Source organism: Adiantum capillus-veneris, chromosome 13, assembly GCF_014529385.1.
Source record: "Adiantum capillus-veneris isolate H3 chromosome 13, ASM1452938v2, whole genome shotgun sequence".
NCBI classification, from domain to species: domain Eukaryota; kingdom Viridiplantae; phylum Streptophyta; class Polypodiopsida; order Polypodiales; family Pteridaceae; genus Adiantum; species Adiantum capillus-veneris.
The window spans coordinates 136,554,136-136,572,200 of record NC_140943.1 but is presented as its reverse complement, the minus strand read 5'-3'; the positions used below and the strand labels follow the sequence as shown (position 1 = coordinate 136,572,200).

At 39.9% G+C, this 18,065-nt stretch overlaps 1 protein-coding gene across 1 annotated transcript in view; it reads right to left on the bottom strand.

The window, feature by feature from the left end:
- Positions 1-16,727: 16,727 nt before the first annotated feature.
- The window catches only part of LOC147444924 (grpE protein homolog, mitochondrial-like), a 71,150-nt gene continuing 69,812 nt past the window's right edge, over positions 16,728-18,065 (bottom strand). Inside the window, exons 4-5 of the mRNA XM_086527421.1 lie at positions 17,326-17,454; positions 16,728-17,248 (exon numbers count right to left, since the gene is read on the bottom strand). Coding sequence (XP_086383547.1) covers positions 17,171-17,248; positions 17,326-17,454 — 207 coding nt within the window. The 3' untranslated portion in view covers positions 16,728-17,170. The remainder of the gene's footprint in view (positions 17,249-17,325; positions 17,455-18,065) is intronic.

The following is an 18,065-nucleotide window of genomic DNA, read 5'->3' as shown; positions in this document are numbered from 1 at the left end:
GGGAGAGAGTTGGGGTGAAAGGAGTGAAGCGGGTTAGCAAAGACAAGGTCGGTTGCTTATAAATAGGCTAGGGGTGGTACGTTATCGAACAAGTTGATTGAGTACGTAATTGATATTTCAAAAAATCAAGGTACCTTGTTCTTCTTCTCTCTATGCAAATTGGGTTTTATCAGCAGGGAGTGGGATGAAGAGAGAAGATAGGTAAAGAAGTGTGAAGAGGGTTAACAGAGGGGAGGCCGGTTGCCTATAAATAGGCTTGGGGAACTATGTATTTAGGAAGGTTAATTGAGTACATGATTGATATTCAAAAAAATCAGGTGCTTTCATCCTTATCTCTTGCTAACCCTTCCCAAAATGAACAAGATTACGTTTCTTTTTTGCAGATCAAAGCAGATGCTAGCACTTGCATTGAGTTCATTTACAATGGAACGACGATTGGTATAGGTCATATTAAGAAGACTTCCAACCTAGCTAAACTACATGGTAGCAAATTGCCTTATGGTTGCTTTTTGGTTGCAGTGTTGGAAGCATACGATGGCAAAGATTCCCCTCTGCCACGTCACGAACGATGAAATGACTACTCTTAAGAAAGAAGAGAAAAGCCTGGTTGCATTGCCGCAAACCAATTTGGTGATTTTTATATTCATCTCTATAGAAACAATGTAGTTTGTTGTGTATGAGTATAATCTTTCAAAGAATTGTCAATTGATTACTAATCAATATTGCGTTGTTCTTTTATTAGCGTGTCTCCAAAACTGCAAGGAACAAAAAGAATGTCTACATCTGCTAGTGTGACTTTACTGAACAGCATACCAGCTGGCGCAACACCATCTCCTCCTCTGACATCAAAAAATCCAAAAAAAATGCAAAAGGAAAAGCGAAAGTGCATGAAGGAGCATCGTCTAAATTTGTGGAGGAGAGATACAACTCCGACAAAGAAATTGATGATAGAGAAATGGAGGCTTATATGACTGTAGGAGCAAATGTTGAGGAAGAACTCCCCATCAATCAGGATGTGACTCTAGCCAAGACATGTTATCAAAGCATCTAGGAAATTTGAAGGTAAGTTAGAGCATTTGAGTCTAAGGATTTGTGATGATCCTTGAGATAATTTGGTCATCGCAAGTAGAGCATAAATTTGTACTCCCTTGGGTTCCTCTTTGCCATTTGGTAAAGCTGGAGAAAGCGAGGCAAGTAAGATGGGACACCAAGAAGTTGCAACCATTGGCTGATACTTTCTTGTTGGAGGGGTAGTATGAGCCTAAAGGAATCTTTATATGCTCTCTCGATGGACCGGGATATCCTACCATCCAATTGGACGATGACATCAAGAAATGTGGGATCCATTATGGAGTGCAATAAACAAGGAGTTTGAGGCTGAAATCCAAGGCACTAGTTGGAGCAACATGTGCAGAAAAATGTTGTACACTTGGGATGGCAACCATAGGCTCACCGCTTGGATGGGATTTCTAAAAGATACTAAGCTACGTCGTAAATGATGTTGATTTGCTAGCATGTTCCAAAACGCAATGAATGTGTGACCTCTCTTTCAATGTTAGGTGTTGCTTATGAAAATGATGTTGATCTGCATCCACAAGTTCAAGTGGAACTAGTGAACGTAGATTCATCAAATGAGGCTGACATATTCAGCATAGTAATGTCTATAAACAAGTAATATCTCTCACACATATTCGAGTGTGCAACTGGCTAGAATTTTGTCTTATGGGTTACATTGCTTCAATTTGTTGTAGATTGAACGAGTTAGGATACATGTCCACATCATACATAGACATGCTATGAATGGTACCGGCAATGGGTCTAGCTTCAAAGGAAGCAATTGGAGAAACTTCCATGTGTGGTGCCGACAAAAGGGTGGGAAAGAAGTCGTGGTACAATGTGCCCGTCGCACTGATGTCTAAGCTTCTTCATCCAGTATATGTTTTCGGACTGTTCGATTGTTAATTGACATAATATGTTGGAATCGTGGATTTGTTTGATCATTATCACCATATTTGTAGGAAAAACATACGCATGCGTTGAAGAAACTTGTGGCAGAGAAAAATAGAATGCCTGACCAAGTTTCAAGCCCAATACAAAAAAAAAAGCATTCTTTGAGGCGAGGTGTAGTCTAAAAAAATGACAAGATATGCATTGGCGATTGTTCAACATACATTGGGAGGTGAATGGTGGAGGTGGGTTGGTATTGGATCTCTTTTGGAGCTAGAAAAAATGTTCAGAGTGCATGTCTCCATTGACGCCTTTGGACTTGTGTGTGGGATACTATGCGCAATTGAGTGGACCAGCCGACCAAAGCGGATAAGGAGGAAAGATTGTACGGGTTGGCTTGTGCAGCTCTTCCCTCTACCACAAAAACATTCATCCTCCATGTGATGGCCTCTAGTAATCCGGGAGATGTTAAGAGTTTGGACATTCCTCAGCCCTGTGGGTGCATTTGATTGCCACGTTGTTAAACAATTGAGTCATGGAAATAGATTGTATGACATATTCATTGTTTCTGTTGTCAAAAGAGAGTCTTCTGTTTTTTGAGAGTGGTTGAGGATCAAACTTTTTTGGTCTTCCATTATTAAAGAGACGGAGAATGTATACAGGTGTACCCACAGTATACATTTGCAATCGATGCTTGGTTTGAACCTAGAGTCATTCATTGAGGGCACTTGATACATAAAAGCAAGACTCTTTCTTATGAGATGGGTGTTATATAAAAAGGGAACACAATCTAAGGTGAGCAAGGCATTGACAGATGCAAGAAAAAGGTGTCTTTGCAGGTATGCACAATTGACAATTACAATGAATCAAATAATTAAATATGCTCCTAACAATACTCTCATTTGTGTTAGATGGTTGTGGATGCGCAAGTTTAACATAAAAGGGGTCAAGAGCTTGCAGGAAATGCTTAAAATTGAAAAATCAGAGCATACTTTTAACCCAATGCAGATAGCATGCAACTTTAGGAGCAGAGTCTAACAGGAGATTTACCTTGGTTCTTGGAGTATGCTGAGGGATAATTCCCTCTGAACGAGGAGAAGACAAACAAAAATTTTGTGAAGGATAGGCAAGAGCACGTGGAGGAACACAAATATCTGCAATAGCAAAGTCGAGTGTCCAAAGGCCTCAATTAGAGGGGTTTGAAACAAGATCTTAGGTATCAAAGTTGATGCCTGGTTTGCAGATGGAGCAGTCTAGGGAGTCATCGGGTTTGCAGGGGGCGGCTCGTAAAAGTGAGAAATGTGAGTATGTTTGATAAATGTCCAAATGGTGAACATTTTTTATTCGCTTTAAAGTTGGGGTGTTTCTTGATGATCATGAGAGATAAGTGGAATGTCAACAAAGGAGGTGATAGACTTTGCAATGAGCTTAGAATCAGAAATACTGCATCTTTTGGATTTGCCATTGGTTACATACTCGTCAACCGATACGTGGAAAACTTGGATGGGAGTTGCGGTGCGTTTCAAAATCTAACTTGTTCTGTTCGAGGGTTTTTGTAGAGAGCGATGTTGACCATATTCAGATTGAGCATTTTGGTTCAGAAAAGATAGAGGATGACTTGAAGAAGGCCTTGCTGAGCTCTGTGAGGTCACACATTGTGGAGAAATGTCTTTGTTCATTGCATGATGGGTCGGGTTGTGGATTCTGCAGTGACCGCTTCCATTGTTTTTTTACCTAGCATTGCAACTCTGTATGGGCTGTTAGATTCTGCAGTGCCAGATTGGAATAGAATGGAGGTGTGCAAGTTTGGCTAGTTTACCCGTCTATCATTGTCAACATCAGATGATAGAGGTGTGTTTGTAGTCGTCTGCCAATCAGATAATTATGGAATGGTGTGTGATATCATTGTTGCTACTGGATGGCACAAAGACCACATAAACATGGATTTTTCAAGACACCGATATGCAAGAAGGATTGTAGGACTATGTGCACAATGCTGGTGTCCTCAATGAGGAAAGATCACACCTGGACATCAGAGGCAATTGACATACCATCGGATGATGCCTGGTTTGATTCTCTAGAGGGAGAGTGATTGGAAGAAAGAAGTTGATGGGACACCTATGTGAGGTACACATCGAAGCCACTTTCTTTGCGTAAAGTTTTTTGTTGTCTTTAACTGTCTTTTGTCGTGCAGGAGGTATGAAAGGTGGGCATTGGTTTCTTTTGAAACTACTTGCCCAATATATAAATGAGAACGTCATTGTCGTACAATACAGAGGTGATTGTGGGGCAATGGATTTGTTGGGGAGCCAGATGGGCCGAATGATGACAATATTTGAGAGCAACAAGGAATTCTCCAAAAAACTACGCTCTGTTCTTGAAATGCAAGCCCAATGGCTGAGAGAGATTCAAGAGCGAGATAGAAAACTTGCAGAGAAGGTGGATCTTGCACTACAAGCAGCAATTGATGAAGCCACATCCAGACATTGTGGAGTTAGATCCTCCGGCCGCCACTGACCTAGAGTAGATGTTTCAAAGATCTTCTTGCATAGTGTGTGGATTGATTTTTTTTGTAAATCGCTATGAACGATTGCTTTTAACAGTCTTTTCAATAGAGGAATGGTTATTTTCAAGTACTCTGTAAGGTCGCATCCAATTAATTTGATCGATACCATTTTATTTGAATATGTGTGCTTTGAACGTGTTAAAACTTTTATTGTGGAAAATTTGGCTCTTTAAACATATATGTACTTGTCAGTTTTGGTGATTAAGTGAATGTAAACTTCTTCTCAATAAACTTGCAGTCAAAGAGGTTCTCTTGTCTCTCTACTTGGGCAACATGACAATTGAGTTGTGTTTTTCTCTATTGACTTCTTGTGCACGTCTCTCCCACAACCCGTGCCTTTAATAATTGGATAATTTCTAACCACCCAAGCACCAATCTAAAGCTATGTCACGTAATATGGCGGCACACTTATGGAGAGCTGGTTTGCATCATCAGCCAGCAAATGGGGGAGGGAGCTTTTTGCCTAATAATTAAGAAATCCAACTAAAAGAACAAAGAGAAAGTTTTTTCAAAAGATTTACCAGAAGGTCTATTTTCTTTAAAAAGCTCCGGGCTCCCTCCAGAAGCTCTCTCGATTCCCCTACTCTTGTCCAAGGACGGAGTTTGCATGGCCCACAAACATCACTATGCACAAGCTGCAACCTGCATGTAGCCCTAACTAAAATATCCTTTGGAAACTTTGAACATTGCATCTTATCCAAAATATAGCCTTCACAAACATGCTTCACAGATGCTTCAAGAGGCGGCAAAGAAGAAACCATATCAGATTTCTACAAATGCAGCAAACTGGAAAAATTCAGATGCCCAAAATGTGTATGCCAAAGTTTTGCATCTGAAATATCCTTAGAATCCACAACTACATTTGCAAAATTCTACCTACACTTGTCATACAAAGTAAGCTTATACAACCCACGACAAAAAATGCTTGATGCAACAATATCACCACCAAAACTGAGATCATAAGTTGTACATCTGTCATCTACAAATTTGAGAGCAAGACCAAGTCTAGCAAGTGCAGATACAGATAAAAGGTTCTTTTTTATCCTAGGTACATAAAGTGCATCAACAAGTGTGAGAGAACTACCATTCATAGCAATAAGCACAATCTTTCCAACTCCCTTGACCGGATAAGAGGCAATATTTGAACAAGTGATTGTATTCCCGTGAGGGACATCCTCAAGAGGGGTAAGCAAGTCACGATGAGAGGTAATGTGCTTTATAGCACCACTATCAAAGTACCACACGTGAGCATCTGCAACAACTGACATACATGCATCATGGACAGAAGGATCATAAGTGCACTTTACACTAAAAGCCCATTATGCAACTACATTAGTATCACAATCTCCTTTCACAAAAAGACTCTACAATAGTTTGCACTTGTGGTGGAACCATCCTCTTTTGCCTTCAACTTAGGACACTGCTTAATCAAGTAATCATTAGCTTTACAACAATGGCAACACATCTTCTTTTTGCCCTTTTCAGTAGAATTCCTAGACAAGGTATTGCCAGCAAAATCATTTGAAACAAGTGATTTGCCACTCGCCGAAGGACCATGAGAAATGGCTACATTGCTAGTACCACCTTTTCTTTGAGCATCAATAAAAGCCTCTTCAAATACACGCTCTTTAGCCCTGTTTTTTCTTGAAAGTGACTCTTGCAATAGCAATGTGCATAATGTATTGAACTTGACAACTTTTGGATTTCCTTGGGTCATAAGTCTCCAAGTACTAGCAAAAGTCTGGTAAGAATCTGGCAAAGCATCAAGAACAATCTGCACAAGGGAACTGTCAGAAATGACTTTGCCTGCAGAATTAAGTTGCTCACTAATATTCTTGATACTAGCAAAGAAATTTTCCATTTTATCTTCCTCGTGCGTAATCTTTAGCTCCAACTCTTTACGCAGCAATGCAATTTTAGCCTCATTGCGACTTGCATAAAGACTAGCTAGAATATCCCAAGCCTGTTTTGCAGATTTAGTCCAGCGAATGTGAGGAGTAATTGTGTGCTTCATAGATAATGCAATCAATGCATGAGCCTGTGCATCTCTGAGATCCCAACGAGCTTGCTCAGCTATAGGAAAAACAATTTTGGCAGCAGCAACCCTGCCACTAAAACCTATGTCATTCTCAACATCGCTTGCATCGTCAGAATTAGGACGTACATCAATGCCCTAAACAACATTCCAAATGTCCTTTGACACAAGTACATGTTGCATCATCTAATCCCACATTGGGTAATCGTCCCCATCCAATTTATCCTTAGTAGCAAACATCTTGAACACATCTGTGTTGTTGTCAGCCACGATGAATGCCTGCACCTGATGTGAAAACTATTGGAAGGAGGAGAAAGGAAGTGAGACCAACACGTGCTATATAGCACAACCCCTAGAAGTCTACAAGATATTCTTTATGCAAAAAATAGCACTGACAAAAATTCTGCACAAAATGATGAAATTGCCTGCACAGTTTTACTTGAAGTGGCCAAAATGAGCACGAATGGAAAAGTTGAGTAGACTAAGATCTACGATCTTACTTCAAATAGAGTGATAGCCTCCAAAGGCTTTAGTGGACACCTATTGAGTACCTTTGCACGACACATGACACCAATTCCCAAAATGCATGTGGCAAAGCTTGGCTTTTGAGATACTCTAATCTCTCTTGTAGACGTGCAACCACTTGTAAATGATACCCACCTCTTGTAGGCTTTAGTGGACACCTCTTGAGTACCTTCGCACCACACATGACACCTCTTGCCAAAATGCATGTAGCAAAGCTTGGCTTTTGAGATACACTAAACTTTCTTGTCGACGTGCAACCACTTGCAAATGATACCCATCACTTTATTCAAAGATGAGACAAACATAGAGTGAACCTAAGCATCAAAGATATTGTTCAATATCTCTATAGAAATGCATGCAAAGCTGAAGAAGATGAAGGAGATGCGAAAGAGTACACAACACAAGAGTAGTATAAATGAGTGTGTTGATTCCAAGATAAGGCTTGAACAAGAGTCATAGGCATATACAAGCCAAGAGTAAAAACCTCCTACGTAGGGAAACAAGTACACAACACAAGAGTAGTATAAATGAGTGTGTTGATTCCAAGATAAGGCATGAACAAGAGTCACAGGCATATACAAGCCAAGAGTAAAAACCTCCTACGTAGGGAAACAAAATTCCCAGCAGGTTTAAGAGTGTTCACACAAAATCGCTACCACAATATGGTAACAAATTCCGCTGGGAGTGGTGCAGTAAACAGTAGATAGAACTCATGTATAGGAAAGTGCCAAGTGATCGGTCCACAAAGAGGACTAAGAAAAAATCTTCTATGCAAAAAGGCTTGAACTCCTCACAATGCGGAGACTATGCGGTTGTGCTACATAGGTACATAAGCATATCTAGCCCATCCTATAGAGAGTCTCTCCTTGACGTAATTATAATGCACCTCCATGTGCTTTTTGCAAGATGGAACATTCAGTTCCTAGAAACTTCCAAAGAACTTTATCAGTCAATGAAGATCATGGTGGCAATGAAGATGATGGTTGCACAGTGATGCCCAAGTTAGTCAAAAGAGGTTCGAGCCAAACGCACTGAATAGTAGGTGTGAAAAATGCCATGTACTCACCCTCACAACAAAAACTGGTCTCACTATAGGCCACTTCTTGCTCAACAAAGATATACATGAGCTATTGAGCATTAAAACAACCACTAGTGGTCGACCACTCATGTGTCATAGCAAGCAACCTAGTTTGAGTCTAAAAAACTTGTTGCTCTAGCAGCAATGATCTCCCTTTGGGATAAAACAACTCACAATGTATAGTGCCACCCAAGTATCAAATATCCACTTAATTTCCTTCCAGTGTGTAGACACTAATCTATGCATAAATTTGGTCTCTTCTAAGATTGTACAAATAATATTATCTTTTTACTGCATACATAAATTAGGCAACTAATAGCCTTTTGTAAGAGTGTGACATCAAAGTAGTCTCCAACATCATGAAGACTAATCTTTAAACATGTCTCAATATGAGTAGCAATAGGCTTGCAAACTTCAATGCCAAATATGTACAACAATGTCTCAATGTACTTTGTCTGGCATACAGCAATACCTCCATGAACCCGCAATAGGCTTGCAAACTTCAATGCCAAATATGTACAACAATGTCTCAATGTACTTTGTCCGGCACACAGCAATACCTCCATAAACCCGCTTAAACTATATGCCTAAATAATGATGAAAAAGGCCCAATTCTGACATGTTAAAACATATATTCAAATCAGCCTTAAAATCAACAATATGTCTCTCATTTGGTCTAGTGAGCAACATGTCATCAACATAAATCAAATAATTAGAAATGCATCATCCACATGCTCGACATACATGAATCTTTTTATACCAAGCACGTGGAGCTTGCTTCAATCCATACAAAGTGTTCTTAAGCCACCACACCTTGTTTTCCTACTCCTTTTGAATAAAACCACAAAGTTGCACTACGTACATTCTCATGGATTTCCATTCAAAAACACATGTTTGATTGCAAATTCTACAAACGGTAGTCATACAATAAGTAGGAGCAAATGTCTCATTAAAACTAATGTTCTTCTCATGAGCATAGCCTTTCGCGATAAGTCTAGCCTTATATCAATCAACACTAGCATCAACCATTTATAAGCTAAAAGGCTACTTAGTACCAATGGTCGTTTTTCTAGGAGGAAAATCACACAAAGGTAAGTGTCCTTCTTCACAATACCATCATAGTGAGGTTGCATTGCAGCCAAGAAATTTTTGGAATTTGGTGCATCGTCAAATAAAAAAGGTTCTTCCTCATTATACATACTAGATATAACCAAAACATAAAAAATCTTCTGCATAAATGAGTGCCCTATTTATCCTCTCAGCAAGGCCATATTGATAAGGGGTACATGGCACTACAAATTAAGTATACAACATTGTACATTGGAGTTTTATCCCACATGTAGAGTTACAGTGGATCGTTGAGACTAGCATTCATGGTGTTAATGCATGCCAATGACAATGTTAAATACAGAGTAGAGATAGAGTAGAATGTAGGTGTAAAACTAGATTGATTGATTCGACATGAAAGTGTGTATAAAGGGCTCCTTATATAGAGCTAGCTAAGGCATCTCATCTGGCATCACTAATGACATCATACAAAGGCTCCAAATCAACCATCCAACTTGCAAACTTGTGGGTGACCTTTCAAGCCACTTTAGGAGTCCATTAACTAACTCTAGGTGAGTCCACACCCCCCATGGGTACCTACACCCTTGAGTACCTTGTCCACATGCTGCCACATGGTTATGTGCCAAATAAGCGTCCTAGTAGGATAGAGGAGATACACACCAACATGGGACAAAGCCCACAATTCTCAAAAACCCTCCCATTGGGGTTTGGACTAAGACAATAGAAAATAGCTACGCCAATCCAGCCTAACCATCATCCCTAATCCAGAGGACCATCTCCAATCCAAGAGACCACTGATGATAAACACTCCAATCCAGGAGCACAACTCAAATCCAGAGTCCAACACATAGCTTTAGTCCAAGAGTATGCAAAATCTTTCATTTCCACAGCTTCATTGTTTGTCCTCCTTTTGACATAGGTTTCTCCAGAGCTTTATTGAATAAAAATGAAAAGCTAAGTAACACTAACGCAAAATAGAAAATTGATGTGAATTCTCCTCCCCTTGAAAGTAGATCTCTCCTTTGCTTCCCCATTGTGCCTTGGAGCGGTCTTAGCGTTTGGTTTTTATGCCAAGGCTAGTGTCTAAATTCCGTATAGACGCACATGATGAAATCCTTAATGATAATTATGGAATACATTGCGGTAGGTTGTGCCATGGATGAAAAACATTTTGCTTTAAAGTACAAGATTTTTTAGTGAGAGGGAAATCCTTGGAAGCTCAAGGTTGCCTTTGAGTGCTTGAAGTTTCGATGAGGAGATCCTTGAGTTTCTTGAAGCTTAGGGTCCTTTGAAGTTGTGCTTTTCACTATGCAAACTTGCTTTGAATCTTTGAAGCCAATAGCTTTTGATGCCTTGGCAAGCCTTTGAAATTTCGCATATAGTTTTGATGCTTCTGAAGTGAGGAGTAAAAGAAGTCTCTTTGAAGCTCTTGAATGAACACTTGAAGCTTGTACTTATGCTGCTCTTCGGCTCGCGGGAACTGCCCTATGCTAGGCAGATACGGTTCTTCTGTCGGTGGGATACACCCCCTATGGCGGGTTGAGAACCTCTTGGGAGGTGGTATGGCCGTGGGGGGCGCCCCTTAAAAGGGGTAGTGGGCTACAATGTGGACTCTAGAAGCAAGCATTGGAAGGGGGGCTAGGCCCTTGAAAAATCAAGAATTGAGCTCTACACACACACCCGGAAGGTCAACGACCTATTTGGGGAATGCTAGCCACACCACCTTGAGCATTTGCTTGTCAAAACCTCCTAATGATAGTGATATGACCTCAGATTTTGCAAAGTTGCACACACACACACACCTATTATTGGAAAGAAAAATGGATTGGGTTGAGGGAGCTCCCTTTGTCGGAATTTGATGCTTGAGGGCTCTACGGGAAGCTCTTGTCAAGCTCTAATCCCACACACATAGAATGCCGCGATTTGGAGGTTCGAGCAAAGAGTAATTAGAGGGAGAACACACAAAATCGACTCAAGAAATGCAACCTAAATGAAAATTGATGCTTCCTAATCAATCTTTCCTAATCCATGGAGGGTAGTGGCCTCTTGGGTCTGCCAAGGATGTGCCCACACATAGATAGGTTAGACTCGACTATCGAGATATGTAATTAGGGAGATTAATTGGAGAATAATCTCACCAAATCTCTGATACCACTTGTAGAGTTAGGGTGGATTATTGAGACTAGCATTCATGGTGTTAATGCATGCCAATGACAATGTTAAATACACAATAGAGATAGAGTAGAATTTAGGTGCAAAACTAGATTGATTGATTCAACATGAAAGTGTGTACAAAGGACTCGTTATATTAACCTGGCTAAGCCATCTCATTTGGCATCACTGATAACATCATACAAAGGCTCCAAAACAGCCAATCCAACTTGCAAACTCGTGGGTGACCTTAACAGCCACTTTAGGAGTCCATTAACTAACTCTAGGTGAGTCCACACCCCCTAGTAATGACCCCCATGGGTACCCACACCCTTGAGTACCTTTTCCACATGCTACCACATGGTTATGTGCCACGCATCCCAGTAGGATAGAGGAGATACACACCAACATGGGACAAAGCCCATAATTCCTAACATCACGATGCTCCAGAAATGCATTGAATTCTTTGGACATATAGATACATTTTAATCCATAAGCATTCAAGCGCATAAACACTTCAGACTTTGACTTTAGTAGATACAGGCATGCATGCCTAGAGTAATCATCAATAAAAGTCACAAAGTAGATGATTTTGAAAAGATGAAATACATATAGGACCACAAATGTCACTATAGACAGTGTGTTGCCCATAGTCATAGTCTGCACAGAACCATCCTTTGGAAACTTAGAATACTACATTTGACCCAAAATAAAACCTTTACATGCATGTTTCAATGGTATCTTAAGAATTTGTGCAACCATACGAAATTTCTACAAACACATCAAGCTGGTAAAAGTTCAAACGAACAAAATGTGCATTTTCCATCTAAAACAATCTTTGAATTAAAAAAACTACACATGCTAAATCACATTTCTTGTAAAAATTGAGCATAACATCCCAAGAAACACAATGCTAGATGCCACATTACGAACACCAAAACTAAGTCTTGCACATTTACCTATCATCCACACACTTGACTACAAGGCAAAGTCTTGCAACTACAAATATACACAAAAGGTTCTTCTTGATCCCACATACATACAAAACATCATAAAGTATGAAAGAACTACTACTTGAAGGAAGAAACATAACCTTTTCATCTCCCTAAACTAAATGAGAGGCATTGCTAGCATACGTGGAGAAGCGAACAAATCATGATGAAATGTAATGTTGTTACTTGTATCACTATCAAAGTACCACACATGATCCACAGAGTTTACAATACAGTCATCATGAACAGATGGGTTTTACGCATTGTGCATTAAAAGCCCATTTTGCATCATACATGACAGTTTTCAAATCTGCATTGAAGGAGTATCTCCAATGGCTCAACTTCCCTCTTTCTTATGAGCCTCTTTAGCCTTACGCTTCGGACATTGCTTAACGAGGTGATCTTTGCCCTACAATATTAAATTTCACATTCTTCTTGCCTTTATTGCTAGACTTCTCAAATGTATCGCTATTTGAAAAAGCGGTAGTCGTAGGTGTTGCCCCGCTACCTACGATAGCATTGGACATGTCAACAATGGCATTGTTCTTTCGCCGTGCAGCCACAAGTGCATGTTTGACAACATGTTGCTTAGCCCTACTTTTTCTATATTAGACCCTTCATAGCAATTCAGTGACAAGACCATCAAACTTCACATCATCATGTTTGTTCTCTATCACAAGCATAAAAGCGTAGGCAAAAGTCCAATAAGACTATGGCAAAGCACCAAGAACATTCTACACAAGAGTACTGTCACTAATGACCTCACCAATGGAAATTGACTTACTCTCTGCAAGAAAGTCATCCTTCTCATGCATAAGTTCAGACTCTAGCTCCTTAAGAGGTAAAGCAATTTTTGTGGAATTAGGACATACATATAAAGAAGCTAGTCTATCCTAGGCTTGATTTGCTATTCGTGTTAAATGAATGTGCGGAGTAACGGAATGCTTAACTGAAAGTGCAATCAATGTATGATTCTATGCATCCTTAGCATCCAAACATGTGTGTTTATATCTAGCAATAGAACTGCTAGACCAAACATTATGATCCACAGAACCCTACACCATCATACATAGAACCTCTATCCACAGGACCTTGTCTTACATGATAACAGCACACAATGCTCCAAATGCCCTTTGCAACAACAAGATGCTTTATTATGTACACCCAAAGTGCGCATTTGTCCTCACCTAATTCATCCTAAGGACACATGCGAAAATATTATTGGTGTAAGCCATGGTTGATGACTACGCGTGATGTAAAAGTTGTCTTCATAGAGGAAAACTGCACAAAACTAACACATGTTATATAGCCCAACCCAGAAAAGACTAGTTAGTGCCTATTTTGCAAAAATCTGAAACTTGCAAAAAAAACAAAATTGACTGTGTAGAATTGCTAATAGTGAAAATGGAGGCTGAAATGAGCTCAAAGAGTGATCTCAAAGGTTATAAATACTTTCCAAAAATCACCTCAATTTTGAAAATATGAGCCAGGAGGGTGTTGACAACGCTCAAGAGCTGCCAAAGCTTACTTTGATACAAAATGTTGAAAATACTCTTGTGCTGGAGAGCACGAAAAGTTGGAGAAGATAAAGGAGAAGCTCACGAGCACACCACAAAAAGTAGTATTATTGAGCGTGCTAAATACAAAGATAAGGCTTGCCCTAGAGTGATGGTGTATATACAGATAGGGGAAACAACTTCCTAGGGAGGGAAAAAGGCACCCTGACAATCCTAAGTGTGTTCACACACATCACTACCATAATACGGTAACAAATACAAGGGTAGCAAAAAATCCCCACGTTTACTCTTTTTCAACCCATATTTATATACTCTTTTAGCATCATAATAGAATGTCCCTGTCCTTAGAAGCATCTCATCTAGCTCTAAGAATGATGGTAATATCAAATGCAGTGCATAACTTGGGGCCACACCAAAGAAAACCAACTAATATTATCAAACCCTTGGCCAAAAACTCTTTAAGCCCCTCAAAAAATAGACAATTTTTTCTCTATTATGTCTAGACTTGTCTTGGCTCCAAAAGACGAGCCTAACCTAGAGAGAACAAAGAGGACGTGTCCTCCAAAGCAATTTGAGAATCCACAAGGTAGGACTAAAGACAAGTCTAGCATGGAGACAATAGTGTTTGTGCTACTAAAGAGCCAAGAGATAGCCCAACAAGGGTACGTGACAAGGCAATATTTCGAATTATTAGAGTAGATGTTTCCAATGATAGCTTGCAAGGTGATGCACATGCCAAACAAACTAGAAAATGATTCCAAGCTAAAGATGGACAAATGCAAAAACTAAGGCTTGTCATAGGGGAACCACCGTTGAGTTACACATATCTGAGTAATTCACTTTTCATCTAGTAAAGAAGACCGACGAGCAGTTGCACCCTATGGTAATGCCCAAAGTCTACAAAAGTGACGATAGAGAGATGTGTTTCTTCATACTCTCCTATGCAAAACTAAGGTAGGACAAATTATTTTGATTGAAAGAGTTTGAGTTCATCAACTGTGCCATAATCAAATGAGCTTTATAATCGACATTCAAGCCCATCAAGGTTGTTGGTTTACAATCTATCTAAAAAGTGGAAAAGACTGCTAGACAATGACAACCTTGTTGTCAATGAGCGTCGACTTTAGGAAGAGGGTGTCATTTCATGAATTTTCCCTCCCTGAGAAAGAATGTTGGATCAGGATTTCAGAATCTAGAGAGACTATACCAGTTGCTCCAACTAGGGACCAAGCTAGGAAGGGGGAAATTAATGTGCCAAGGTCCCTCTAGGTACTCCCCAAGCCCAAAAATTCTACTCAATCATGCATCCAGCGCAATGTTGACAAAAGTTGTGTCAGATACCAAACCTGAGTAGAGACCACAAATTTGTGAACATAAGCTTGCTGATTGATACCAACTAAAACAGGCTGCTTCATTTGATAAGGACTTGTGCTTGTATGACTTTGAGACAAAATGTCAAAGCTAACATTCCAACAAACTCCATAACCAACATGTACTAAGGATGTGGGGCACCATCAATAATCGCATGTCGCATATTGCAAATTGGCTTACTTAAGGCTATCCCATTATCATTTTATGACACTTCTGTAACAATATTACAACACAATCAGAAGAGGCATTCTACCATAAGGAAATATGTTGGTCACCCATGAACTCCCTGCAAAAGCAGGGAGACCTTCCCAAAACGAGACATTGTGCAGACACGCACAGGCACTATCACACACATGCATGTATGTACATACATAGTTGTATATGTGTGTGTGCGTATGAGCTACACATTTTAAGCAATCGAGTAGTAAAAAGATGGCTTTTGATACATGCAGCATGTTAAACCTCGCATCTCATGATATGGTAGGCACACACCCAAATACAACTAAGATCATACCTATTACATCACATACCATAAGCAAAACAGGAAACAAAGGTTCATCTTATGGAGACCAAATGATTTGCACAACTGTTATAGTATATTGGGGCCATAGATATTTTAAGGTGTGCTAGCTTCTAGGGGCTCCTCATATCTTGGCCCTTCGTATAGATTCCAAGTTTAAGAGGGTTTTGGGGTCATTTTATCAATCATCATCTACAGAATTGAGCACTATGTTGCACCTCTTCCTGTGGCAAAACTTGAGCTACTAAAAGCATCAACATTGGAAGATCATGGTTAGAGTTCATTTACTTTAGGGCAATGCAACTCCAAGGTTGCTTGTCCCTTGAATTGCTCATTGTTTGCCTGCAAAACAAGGGATGTGACCATGATAATATCCAGCTTATAAGTTGGTTCTTGGGTGTATTACAGATGTCTAAGACCTTAAGAACCACCTTCACTTAGCTTCAATTTGAGAGGAATCCAGCGGCTACATATATGGCATCGAACCGTACCACTTTCTTGGGCCAAGAAATACATGGGAGAATTTGTGACCACCCTTCTCAGCAAGTCAAGTTGTGGCCTTTCTCAAGGTGATGCCTCAGAAGGCTAATTTCCTAGAAAAAGAAGCAACTGTACTTTCTGTTTACGAAAGCGGTCTAGCTCTCTACAAAGGAGAACATCAACCCAAACCATGCATTAAGTAGGCTTAAAGCACATCCTCTACTATTAGTACTTCAACACCTAATTGTTGCATGGACCCTGAGCCCTAAAAAACACAACACCAGTGGCACGCACAGTCCTTCCTATTGTTTCTGCCTAGCAATAGGCTGATGTAGTAATTTACGTGGGCAGTTTGAAGCCGTACTGCAGAAATACTATCACACTGATTCATCCACATAATAACTGATGTCAGCTCTGTAAGGTTGTAACCGAACTACAAGTAACCAAATCAAAGCCTTCCACAACGTAAACAAAAAAAAACATCACAAGATCGTAACTCTCAAATTCAAATTCTGTCGATACATAACATGGTCATTTATCAACATTTCAAGGACACACATCCCAAGAACAGTAAATCCAATGAGTGTACAAGGTCAATTAAGGTTGTAAAGCAAAACTCTCTGATCCTTAACTCTACCATTCCTATCAAAAAAAGACCGCCATTCTTGAAGTATAGCCATGGGCTCTTGAAATACATGAACTATACCACTTTATCCACTATTTTGCTGCTAGAATATTATCTACAGCTAGGCTGTTATAGAGAAGGCTGAAGTGTTCATCATTTCTGAGCTCAGAAACGACTAAATCATCCACTAAACCTCAATCCCCAAGTCTCCATAGTCCTCTAAGAACTATTTAGCACCTGAAATTACTGTAATGTACTAATCCATGATGCCCAAAAGTAAAGAACGCATTCGCACTTATTTTGTCTCTGCTCTCTTTTTCACTATATCCACTTCAGCTGGCCGGATCAACTTCTCTTTGAAGAAATACCCAGACTACATAACCGCAAAACTGTTAAGAGCTTACACTTATATTCGTTGCAAAAGTACATTGGAAATTACGAAAACGATACCTTTACAATATTGACTATAGTTTGAGGCTCTTTGGTCTCATCTTCGACTTCAGTTATAGCCAGGTGGCTCTGAGGATCATATGTTTCACCAATAGGATCATACTTCTGAACTCCAAACTTGTTAAAAATCTACACACAAATCCCCACAAAAATGAAAGCATGGTTGTCATTGGCGAGAGGCAGGTACAACTAGGATATGAAAACCCAGAAACAAGGTACATGAACAGTAAAACTGAACATGAAGGGTTTGGCATGTTCAGAAAATTTTCAAGATACAACTGCACATGTAACAATTGGAATATGTTTTACGTACTCCAATACACTGGCACCATTGTGCTTACAGAATAGAAAAAACAAAGTAACAATTAGCCTGCGCAGAGTGAAGATACTATGATCAAATATCCTGCATGGGATGTATGTGTCTTTATCCCAAATGAAGGATAAATCTTTTAGAGATAAAATTTAAAACACCAATGAAAGCGATCGACCTGATTGCATACAACATCGGTTCACAATGTAGCATCTGCCCAATCTTCAGGTTCTATTTCAGATATTAAAAACATACGCCCAGTTGCAGCCAAAGGCTTGCTGAAGGTAAGGTATCATCAAGGTCATCAAGGTTCACTCTGTTGAGGCCTATGTATGACCCTTACTAGTCGTAGGCCCTTGAGGAGGCCACTCAGAAGTCCACAGAGTAAGAGAGCAGACCGGCGCCTTCAACTCTGCAAGCGCAGGAAGAA